This window comes from Hyaena hyaena, unplaced genomic scaffold, assembly GCF_003009895.1.
Source record: "Hyaena hyaena isolate Hyena2069 unplaced genomic scaffold, ASM300989v1 scaffold_203, whole genome shotgun sequence".
NCBI lineage: Eukaryota > Metazoa > Chordata > Mammalia > Carnivora > Hyaenidae > Hyaena > Hyaena hyaena.
In genome coordinates this window covers 911,356-923,539 of record NW_024080835.1, presented here as the reverse complement: position 1 = coordinate 923,539, position 12,184 = coordinate 911,356, and the positions used below count along the sequence as shown (strand labels likewise).

The following is a 12,184-nucleotide window of genomic DNA, read 5'->3' as shown; positions in this document are numbered from 1 at the left end:
GTGTGACAAAATCAGAATTGCATTTTAGAAGGATAGGTTGGAGTCTGGGAGTACGGGGAAGGAATGGGAAATTACTTAAGTAACCCAGGCAAGAAATGAGAGGGCTTTTTTGAACACCTTCTATTACATGACCTTGCTTATTCCTTGAAATTTGGGGTGAGAAGACAGAAAAAAAATGTGCTCTCCAAATATTTGAGATTCTGTCATGAGAAACTGGTTAGCCATGGTCTGTGCAGTTCTAAGATCAGGTATAAAGTCGTAAGGAGATATGAAGTGTGCTATTAGGAAGCACATTCTAATAGTGGACTAAAACTAACATAGGCTTCTTCACAAATAATTGTCTTATGTTTCTTTCTTTCATCTATTCAACAAATCTGCATTTGAGAATTTAGGATGTAGCAAGCATTAGGCATATGATGGTGAACGAAAGAGACACGCCACCTTCGATGTAATTTAATTTCTTTGTGTATTGTGGTACTGTTTACAGATAACTTTTATATAATTATTTAACCATGAAGCAAGCAAGCTCCCAATCAGGATATCTAAAACGTGATCTAGGGGCGCCTGGGTGGCTTAGTCGGTTAAGCGTCCAACTTTCGCTTGGGTCATGATCTCGCGGTTCGTGGGTTCGAGCCCCGCGTCGGGCTTGTGCTGACTGCCAGCTCAGAGCCTGGAGCCTGTTTCAGTCTGTGACTCCCTCTCTCTCTGACCCTCCCCTGCTCACGCTGTCTCTCTCTCTTTCTCTCTCTCCTAGAAATAAATAAAACGTTAAAAAAATAAAATAAAATAAAATAAAATATAAAATAAAATAAAACGTGATCTATATACATGGGCCAGGTTAGCTTGGAGTGCACTCTGGCCAGGGGAAATCGGGAAGGACGATAACCCAGTAAACGAGTTGGAAAGTCTAAGTCCCAGCCACTATTGCCGCAGAGAGGCTATGCCTTCCCCACCCCTTCCCCTTGCTCCGCCTCCAGGCCCCGCCCCGACCGCGCGGCTCGCCTATGCCCTCCCCTTCCTCCGCCCCCACCCGCTCCTTTAACCCACCGTTATCAGCCCGCGGGACTTCGAGCTCTTGTCTCGCGAGATTTCCGCCGTGTTGGACTTCGCTGTGGTGGCCGCTCGAGAGGTGTCAGGGACTGTTTTGTCGCAGTTTTCCCGCAAAACTGGGTCTGTCCCAGAGGGGCTAAGTAGATTGTGGGCGGAGACCCGACTTGCTGTCGCGCGTGGTCCCTGAGGAGAGAGTGGGGCGGATTCCCCGAGTTCCGGCCGGCCTCGGGCCGCGTGTGTGCCGCGTGTGCGCTGCCTGCCCGGAGCCCCCAGAGGTTCCGCCCGGAGCCCCCAGAGGTTCCACCCGCAGTGTGCTGGGTCCGGGTGGGTGGCCCGCCACGCCGTGGGCACCCCCGGCGGGTTCTGCGGCGCGGGTCCGAGGCCCGTCGCTGCGGGCGTGAGGGTGCAGGTGGCGGCCCCGGCCCTGTGGGAGGCCTCCTCGACTCGCAGGAGTTGGCGCGGTGGTGATGCTTGCAGTCAGTTGCCGAGTTAATGGCTCAGGGTCTTACGTTTGGGAAACTCTGGAACTCTTTTGGTTCTGGTATGAAGTTACTTCTTACAGAGTTGCCAGAGGGAATTGGTTCTTGTTTGCTGCTTTATGAGGTTTGTCTGACTTACTCAGAGAAGGAAGATTTGTATAGAGGTGAATAGACAAGTGACTTAAATCCCACGATTCATTCTCTCTCTTGAATTCAAGGTGTACAGAAACATGGAGTATATGACGGAATCCACCGACCGCACCCCTGGACACATGTGAGTCATTCCTTCCCCCCCAACCCCTGACATTTAAAGATGCTAAAGTGAGTCTTTGAAACTCGCTGTGAAGAAAGCTTTTTTTTTTTTTCCCCTTTTTTCAATGGGAGAACTCTTCATCTTAAGTGGGGAAAGTGGAAATGCTTTATTTCTTGAGAAAATCGAATTCATTTTTAGTTGGAAAGTTTATTGTGGTAAATACTCGTTTTAAGAGTATTAAAACATTGTCTATACATTCTTCTAGATTGGCACTGCCCATGTGTTAGCCATTAGCCATGTGTGGCTAATATTTAAATTTAAGGAAACTAAGATGAAAGAAAATTAAAAATGAAGCTCTTCAGTCATACTAGGCATGTTGCAGGTCCTCAGTGGCCACATGTGCCTGGTCACTACCATATTGAACATTATGGATTCTAGAACATTTCTTTGGGACATCAGTGGCTCCTAAACATTTTCTGCCCCAGTACTCCTAGAGTTAAGATGCCTGTGCATTTTGCTGAATCACTACATATGGTTGAAAAATTTTCTGCTCTGGGTGAAGGCTTACATTTCAGCAGTCCTGTCCTGGCATCTTTAAAAAATGTCTTTGGACTATAAAGCTGTCCAATGATTATGATTAGAAATGATTTTACACTCTCTAGAGCTTTTGAACAACACCGTATCTTGAGGGGTTTTGGAGTAATAGCCGTCCTTGTTTTCGTTTTTTGTTTTTGCCACGGTATTCCAAGGTGATACTTTATAGCATCTTTGAAGATTGCTCTGCCAGTTTGTTTTTTTTAAACCAGAGCTATATGGCCTAACTTGAAAGGCTTTTGTTTGATAACCAGTGCATTTATGAAAGCTAACGTGAAAAATTTATGCTTTATTTATTTAAGCTTGTGCTGCGAGTGTGGTGTCCCAATCAGCCCAAATCCTGCCAATATTTGTGTGGCCTGTTTGCGAAGTAAAGTAGACATCAGCCAAGGCATTCCGAAGCAGGTCTGCGTGTCTTTCTGCAAGCAGTGTCAGAGGTATGTATGGTGTCTACTGTTTCATCCTACTCACAGTTGAGGTTAGTATACAGGAGAGCCACTGGCATATGCTAGATGACACCCACATACGTAGAATAAGGTGCATGTAATTGACATTCAGTTTTTATTGATGTTGGTGTTGCCAAGGATTTTAGGATTTGCAGTTTTGTAATGTACGCTTCTAGCTTGCCCTGCTAATCTGGTAAAGTTAGTGAAAAGGCGCTTAACTCTTTTTAATTTTTTTCCTTGTTAGGGATTAATAGGTTTGCTGTATACAGTTAATAGACACAAGTTGATGTTCATAAGGGTAAGTGAAAGCAGATTACTAAGGACACAATGTTATTATCATTGGGTTTTTTTTTTTTTTTCATTTTAGTCACCAGAAGCCATGTATGCTAAAGCCTCTTAAGTTTTAATGTTTTAAGTAATTTAGCAAGGTGTTTAAAAAGTCTATTAAAATCCCCCTGTAACTAAATGACTGTAGTAAGCTATCAAGTAACACAAAACTGCCCAGTGACACTGCCCATATAAAACTAACTGCCTGTGATTTCCCACATGGGTTAGGACGGTAGTGGTTCTTTACTTTTTTAGGACTGGGGAAGGTGGCTTATGAATCCCTTTAGGATTTTGAAAACTGTCTTTTGAGAAAAATACTTAAAATGTACATATATGCCAAAACAGACTGTTCTGTACTATTTTAGGGAATTTACAGTTTGCAGGTTTGGCAAGTAACAAGGTTTGATCAGTTACAGATATTTGCTATTGAAAACATGGTGGAATAGAAGAAGCCCTAGACAAAGAAGCAGGGGACCTAGTTTGTCTTGGATTTCTCACAACTAGCCTTTTGAAACTCTGCCAGTTAACCTGTCTGAACCTTAATTTCATCATCAGAATGAAAGGGCTTTGTTAGTTGATATCTGAAGCCCTTTCTGACTCCAGAAGCATGCTTATTACAAACGGACCTATATAAGGGTTTTGAATGAAACTTTAAGGGTGAAAATCAGAATATGCACTTAATCATGGCAGACACAAGCATTCACATAACATATTTAGAGTATTATGTATTTAACAGATTTGTTTTTTAATTTTTTTTAATGTTTTATTTATTTCTAGGAGAGAGAGAGAGAGAGCGGCAGCGCGAGCAGGGGAGGGTCAGAGAGAGAGGGAGTCACAGACTGAAACAGGTTCCAGGCTCCGAGCTGGCAGTCAGCACAGAGCCCGACACGGGGCTCGAACCCACGAACCGCGAGATCATGACCTAAGCGAAAGTCGGACGCCTAACCAACTAAGCCACCCAGGCGCCCCTGTATTTAACAGATATTTATTGAGCAATTACTATGTGCTTGGTACTGTCCAAAGTCCTGAGTAGGCTGGGTTAAAAATCTTAAAGCTTGTGCACAAGGGATTTAAGTTTTAATTTAATAAGGTTCTATGTAAGGTTTAGTAACGAGTTTTACAATTTAAAATTTGGAAATGGGGGCGCCTGGGTGGCTTAGTCAGTTAAGCGTCCGACTTTCGCTTAGGTCATGATCTCTCGGTTCGTGGGTTCTTGCCCTGTGTCGGGCTCTGTGCTGACTGTCAGCTCGGAGCCTGGAGCCTGTTTCAGTCTGTGACTCCCTCTCTCTCTGACCCTCCCCTGCTCATGCTGTTTCTCTCTCTCTCTCTCCTAGAAATAAAAAAAAAAAAAAATATTAAAATTTGGAAATGGACTTGAAATAGATGAATAGTCTGAACTACCATTGATACATAGTATGAGGTACTAATTTATCATTTTTGTGTGTGAGAAGTTAGTAGTTCTCAAGCATCTTAGAGGTTTATTTTAAACTGTTCTAATACCACTTTAAGATGATTTCTTACCTGTTTTTCAGAGTGTAGCTTCTTACTGTGTCGGTTCTCACTGGAATTCTTTGCTGGTGCTTGAAGTATTAAGACTTCTATTTAAAAATTTTTTAATGTTTTTTATTTATTTTTGAGAGAGAGAAACAGCGTGAGCAGGGGAGGGTCAGCATCAACTGACGAATGGATCAAGAGGATGTGGTTTATCTATACAATGGAATACTACATGACAATGAGAAAGAATGAAATCTGGCCATGTGTAGCAACATGGATGGAACTTGAGGGTGTCATGCTGAGTGAAATGAGTCAGGCAGAGAAGGACAGATACCATATGTTTGAACATATAGGAGGATTAGGAGGAAGTTAATGGAGGACCATGGGGGAGAAGAAGGAGAAAAATAGTTGGGGAGAGGGAGGGAGGCAAACCATGAGAGACTCTTGAATGCTGAGAACAAACTGAGGACTGATGGGGGTGGGGGGGAAAGAGGGTGATGGGCATGGAGAAGGGCACTTGTGGGGATGAGCACTGGGTGTTATATGGAAACCAACTTGACAATAAACTATTAAAAAAAAAAAAAAAAAGACAAAAAAAAAAGGACAGAGGAGACACAGAATCTGAAACAGACTCCAGGCTCCCAGCCAGCTTTCAGCACAGAGCCCGATGTGGGTCTCGAACCCACAAACCATGAGATCATGACCTGAGCCGAAGTTAGATGCTCAACCACTAAGCCACCCAGGTGCCCCTGAAGTATTAAGACTTCTTTAAGAGTTTATTTGAGAATGGCTTTCTCAAATATACTTGGGATTTCACATTTTAAACTAAAGCTGCTGATCTAATTGAACACTTTCTGGAACTATTAAATATATTTGAGTTAAGTGCTTCATATCAACCTTGGATATTATTATATCATTAATAGTCAGTGGATTGTCTGCAGATTCACATTGAAATTTTTGTTTTTCCTGAGAAATGCTGGATTTCAGTGTTATTTTCTTTCTCAGATATTTCCAGCCACCAGGAACTTGGATACAGTGTGCATTAGAATCCAGAGAACTTCTTGCTTTGTGTTTGAAAAAAATCAAAGCTCCTCTGAGTAAGGTAGGTCTGTCAGTTAAAATCAGTTTTTGTAGGTATGTGCTTTTGTTTTTACATTTATTTTCAGATATCTCTTATTTTCAGAAAATCCTATGAGTAGATTTTCCAAAAATAACTTAAATGTTACTGTTGGTAAGCACCCTACCACAAAACTGTGTCCGTTTATTTTTTTTTATGGAAATGAAAATCTTTTTGCTTTAAAAGATTTAATATAAAATCTTTTTTTTCATTCAGCCAGCCTCTTATGTGCAATAGTTTTTTCTGAAAATATTTATATAAAACCATTGCTGAGCTGGTGGCTCAGTCAGTTAAGTGTGTGACTCTTGATTTCAGCTCAGGTCTTGATCTCATAACCATGATCTCATAACCTGCAGCAGGCTCTGCACTAAGCACGGAGCCTGCTTGGGATTCTCTCTCTGCCCCTCACCTGCTTGTGCGTGTGCACACTCTCCCTCTCTTTCACGCAAATGAAAAATAAAGCCGTAAAAAAAAAAAAAAATACCATTGCTAAAATAATATAGGAGGTTATAGTATTAGGGCTCTAGTAGTCAGTTTCTTTTTATTTTCATTAGTGCTCTAGAAAGAAAATATTTATACCTGTTACTTAAAGTCAGTGCATCATTGTCTCCAAAAAACAAATAGGATTTTAGTCCACTTTACCTCTCTGCATAACACTTCCAGTCGTCTTTGTGTTAAACTTTGACACAAGGTATGTTTGTAATTGAAATGGACTCGGTTTGAAAGTCTTCAGATTCTATTTTATTTTATTTTTATTTTAGAGAGAATCTCAAGCAGAAACAATCTATGCTCTCAGCGTAGAGCCCAATGGGCTTGATCCCATGACCCTGGGATTATGACCTGAGCTGAAACCCAGTTGGACGCTCAGCCGACTGAGCCACCCAGACGCCCCTTCAGATTCTCTTTTAAGCTTTGATAAAATAATATGGAATAGTTCTTTGAAATTTTTTCCTTTGTTTTCTTTTTTTTTCATCCTTGGAGTTTCTATTAGTCAGATGTTGACCCTATTGGCTTAAAATTTTGTCCTCTTCTCCTTGGGATGTTTTTAATCTTTTGGTCTTTTTTTCCTGTGTTCTTGGTGATTTCCTTTGCTTTGTCTTCCAGTCTCTGTATTGATTTTTGTTGTTGCAGCAGTGATTTAAAAAAAATTTTTTTTTAAATGTTTTATTTATTTCTGAGAGAGAGAGAGAGTGAGACAGTGTGAGCAGGGGAAGGTCAGAGAGAGAGGGAGATACAGAATCTGAAGCAGGCTCCAGGCTCTCAGTTAGCTGTCAGCACAGAGCCCGGCACAGGGTCGAACCCACGAACCATGAGATCATGACCTGAGCTAAAGTCAGACGCTTAACCGACTGAGCCACCCAGGCTCCCCCAGCAGTGATATTTTTAAGTTCTAAAATCTTTACCAAAGTCTTAATGTTTTTGATGCATTCAGTTCTTTTTTTAAAAAAAATTTTTTAAACTTAAAAATTTGCATATAAATTGACATACAATATTACATTAGATTCAGGTGTATAGCATAGTGATTTGACATCTTTATATGTTATGCTGTGCTCACCACAAGTGTAGCTACCATCTGTTACCATACAACGCTAATAAAGTTTAATTGACTATATTATCTGTATTGTACCTTTTAGCCCTATGACTTGTTCTGTAACTGGAAGCTGTATTTTCGACTACCCTTTCTCCCTTTTGCCTGCTTCCACAGCCCCCTTCCTTCTGTCAACTGTCAGTTCTCTGTATTTATAGTCTGATTCTGCTTTTTGTTTGTTCATTTGTTTTTTAGATTCCACATATGAGTGACATCATATGGTATTTGTTTTTTTCAGTCTTAGTTCACTTAGCTTAGTATCCTCTAGGTCAATCCATGTTGCTGCAGATGGCAAGATATCATTTTTTTTCATTTATTTTTATTTATTTTTATTTATTTTGAGAAAGAGAAGAGAGAGAGAATCACAAGCAGGATCCGCGCTGCCAGCGCAGAGCCTGATGTGGGGATTAAACCCACAAACCGTGAGATCATGACCTGAGCTGAAAACAAGAGTAGGATGCTTACCCAACTGAGCTACCCAGGTGCCCCAAGACATCATTCACCCAGGTGCCCCAAGATATCATTCTTTTTATGGCTGTGTAATAATTCCATTCTGTATATAGCACATCTTTTTTATTCATCCATCTACTGTTGGACACTTAGGTTGCTTCTTTATCTTGGCTATGGCAAGTCATGCTGTAGTAAACAGGGCTGCATATATATTTTCCAGTTAGTATTTTTTTTTCCTTTGGGTAAATAATAGTGGCATTATTGGATTATATGGTATTTCAATTTAAAAAAAATTTTTTTAAGTTATTGATTTTGAGAGAGACATAGAGAGCAGGGAAGACATAGGAGAGAGAGAGAGAGAGAGAGAGAGAGAGAGAGAGAGAATCCCAAGCAGGCTCCACACTTGTCAGCACAGAGCCTGATGCAGGGCTCAAACCCATGAAACACAAGATCATGACCTGAGCTGAAACCAAGAGTCGGTCGCTCAACCAACTGAGCCACCCAGGCACCCCTGATATTTTTTAATTTTTTGAGGCCCATACTATTTTCCATAGTTACTGTGCTGATTTACATTCCTACCAGCAATAATGCATTCTGTCGAATTTTTCTGAAGATTTAATAATAACTTTTTCAAAAATTTCTTTCTGTTCTCCTAATTTGTCTCTGGAGTCAGTTTTTTCTGTAACTTGGTCTCACTTTTGTATTTCTGGTTTTCAGGCTTTTGTCAAATGTCTGGTGAGCCTTAATAATTCATTAGTTCGTTCAGCAGTGTTTATTAAGTGTCATCTCTGTGCCAGTCTGCTTTTGGTCTTGGGGATATAGCAGAGACAAAAATGTCTGTCTTAGGGAACTTTTATTCTGTGTTTTTATTTTTTTAAGTAAACCGATGCCCAGTGTGGGGCTTGAACTCAATAACCTGATCCTGAGATCAAAAATTGGATGTTCTACTGACAAAACCACCCAGGGGCCCCTAGGGATCTTTTATTCTAATTGGAGGGGAGTGTGTGATGTAGGCACTGAACAAAATAAGTTGAGGTATTACACAATATATTAAAAGGTCTAAATTCTGTGGAAGGAAAAACTAGGAAGGAGAAAGGAACTACATAGGTAAGAGTTGCAATTTAACCACAGCAGTTGGCATTGTATGCCATCTATATGCAAACAAGTAAGTGAAATAGAGTGGTGACATTTGAGTATGAGAGGGAGCTGTGCAGAAATCTGGAGGAGAAGAGACTTCTGGGTAGAGAAAACAAGTGTTAGGCTAGAGGCAGGAGCATGCCTGTGTGGATAGAGTGGAATGAGGGGGGAAAAGTAGTGTTGGATGAAAACAGCAATCATTGAACGTCATGGAAGGTCAGGTTTTTACTCTAAATGTAATGGGTATAGTAGGTATAGTATAGAGTAGTAAGATGAATGATTTATGTTTTATCAGGATCCTTTACTGCTGTGTTTAGTATGCATGTGAGAGAGGAGGTGGTGAAGGTAGAAGTGGGCACCTTTGGAGAGTGATTGTAGTAATCATGAGTAATGGTGGTATTTGGATCAGTAGTGGAAGTGGTAAGAAATGGACGGTTTCTGGGTCTGCTTTGAAGGTAGTCAGTAGGATTTACTTATGAAGCTGGATGTGTGTATGTGATTGGTGAGTGTAAGGATGATTTGACATCCATGATTCTGGAGCAACCAGAAGGAGGGAGTTGCTGTTAGTGAGATAGGGAAGACTTCAAGAGGAGCAGGTCATGGTGGGAGAGGTTCGAGCTATTTCATAGTGGTACTTAGATGTCCATTAAACATGGAAGTAGAAATAGTAGGCAGCTGGATAAATCAGCAGGGGAGTGGTCCAGACTGGAGATAATGAATTTGTGATATAGATGGTATTTACAGCTGTGAAATTGAATATTTCCTAGGGAGTTTAGCTGGAGAAGGGAAGAAATTTGAAGACTGAATCCTGGCATCTTTTACTGATAAAAGCTTGGGAAGATGATAAATCAAAGGAGACTGAAAAGGAGTTGTTAGATGAAATAGATAAAAATTATGTGAGTGTAGTATTTTGGAACACAAGGGAAGTATTTTACAAAGGAAGTGATTGGCTGTGTAATTTACAGTTAATGGGTTAAGCCATGAATTCTGTAGATTTAGCAATGTGAAGATCACTGATGACTTTAATAAGCAATTTATTTTTAGTGGTAGAGATAAAAGGCCTGATTTGAATGGAAATGAGAGAATAGTACAGGAATTGGGAGTAACAAGCATAGATTTTTTTTTTTTTTTGAGATTTGCTGTAAAAGGAAACATGGGACAGTGGGTAGAGGGAAATAAGTAGCAGGGACCCATTGCTCAAGATGTGAGATGTTATATTTATAAGCTATATCTGGGAGTTGTAGAGTACAGAGGAATAAATTTGTGAACCTGCACAGAGACAGAATAATTGGCTGGGGCATGCCCTTGAGGAGTAGAAATGAGATAGGATATAGCATACTTTTGGAAGAATATCAATAAATATTTGGCACTTACTCTCTCCCAGGCACCATTTTGGGAACCTGGAATATTTTTGTGGAACAAAACAAGTATCTCTGCTCTCTAATGGGGCATCTTAAGGTGGTCTTGGTAGGAGCAAGGACAGTTCATCTGTGGTAACAGGAGAGAATGTAATGGTAAGTGGGAGCTTCTGGAAAACTTTATTACTTTTCTAATTGAGAAACATAAGTCGGGCCAGTAGTTATGAGGGGAAAACTATTAGATGTTTGAGGATAGAGGAGAAGTGGTGAAATAGTCCTCCAGTGAATGGGAGAAAGAATGTACTAGAATGATGTTGTATGGTTACAAAGATTACTGTTAAATATTTAAAGACTAGCATGATGTGTGATTCTTCTCTAGCCCCAACAGCTGTACAGGTAAGGTGTAGAGCAGGCAGTATACCAAATTTAACAGATTGTGATTCAGCCAGATGACTAACGTAAAGTAAGAGAGGAACCAAGGGAATTGAGTGTATTCATGCCAATGGTTTTGATGATTGATCTTGAAATTAAGCTAGGATATGATGGAAGTGAGTAGACAAAGAAGCATGAGAGATAGTGATAAGGTAATAGGATGAATAGATTGTAGGTTGCAATAGGTTGAAGGGGTTTTGGTGCCCAGTAACTAGAGCAAATGAGCTGGAAAGATAAGTGGGGGATGGGATGTTTGGAGTTGAGATTTTGGAGGGATTTCAGTTACTGGTAAAACTTGTAAAAGGATATGAATAGCTGAGAGAGAAGTTAAGACAAGATCTTGTAAGAGGAACTCAGAATGGAGATACTAGAGTACTATAGGGATAATCTGTAAGGATATTGAAATCACCAAGTACTAATATTGTTGGAAACAGCAATAGTGAACCAGGAGCTAAAGTGTTTTGGAAATGAGAAGAGGTGACCCAGGGGCTAACATGACTATAACAGAGTGGGTAGCATTGCCTTCAGATTCAAAACTGGGTGTATTTGAGGAGGAGGCAGGGAGGTGGTTTGGAATTAGCAGTTAGGAACAAGAAGGACACCTGTCTGGCTCTTGGTCCAGGGATAGGAATTTAAAAAAAAAAAAAAAAAAAACAATTAGTCCTTAATTAGCTGCAGGGGAGCAGTATATATAATGAGGAGATCTAGAAAGTGAAAGGAATGTTTAGCAAAGAGATTGAGTATTTGGGAGGTTTTGTTGTTAGTGAATGTTGAGTTCCAGAGAGCACTGTGTTCAAAATTTTGGGAGGAATGTTAGATGGGACAAAATAGGGAATATGTGGAACTATATGGAAATTGGAGTGTGGGAGATGAGTGGCTGAAATGTCTGAGAATGTTGTAAAGAAGGAGAAAGGTCCCAATGAAGTTGATTAAGTTGATCAGTTCTGATTGTCTGAGGACTGATAGTGTGGTGAGGCTGTTAGGGAATGTTGAAATAGGTGTCATGGGTCTTCTCTCCATTCCTGTGGATGAGGTTGGAAGCTGAGGGAAGGGCAGTCCTTTGGGCTGCCTTCTGGACCTTTGCAGATGGAATTAAAAGCTGCCTGTCACCCTCTGTACCTGGTGTGGCTTATTGACTGCTAGGTTTTGCTTTAGAGGAACCAGTCATGAGGAAGGTTTTACTCTGGAGTGCTGCATCTATGCTAGCTAGTCTAGTTCTTATCAGACAGAGTTGATAAAATCATTATCTGCCCACTGATGTCTCCCAAATCTGTTCTCTTCAGCTCAGTTTTCTCCATAGAACTCCAAACCAAATAACTATCCACTGAACAATTTCATTTGGGTGTCTCATAGATAAACGCTCTTAAACTTAAATGTCTGAAACCAAATGTAGCATCTTCTCTTCATCAAACCTGTCCTTTGTTTCAGAAAAATAGTTATTACCGAGATGCCCGCGTTG

General features: G+C 40.6%; 1 protein-coding gene across 2 annotated transcripts in view; it reads left to right on the top strand.

The window, feature by feature from the left end:
* The first annotated feature begins 1,064 nt into the window (after window positions 1-1,064).
* The window catches only part of NMD3 (NMD3 ribosome export adaptor), a 31,145-nt gene continuing 20,025 nt past the window's right edge, over window positions 1,065-12,184 (top strand). Inside the window, exons 1-4 of one of the 2 annotated variants that reach the window (XM_039241988.1) lie at window positions 1,065-1,129; window positions 1,748-1,803; window positions 2,679-2,813; window positions 5,649-5,745. In XM_039241988.1, coding sequence (XP_039097919.1) covers window positions 1,760-1,803; window positions 2,679-2,813; window positions 5,649-5,745 — 276 coding nt within the window. In that variant the 5' untranslated portion in view covers window positions 1,065-1,129; window positions 1,748-1,759. Of the gene's footprint in view, window positions 1,171-1,747; window positions 1,804-2,678; window positions 2,814-5,648; window positions 5,746-12,184 lie in introns of both variants that reach the window. The other variant, XM_039241987.1, reaches the window with a different exon arrangement.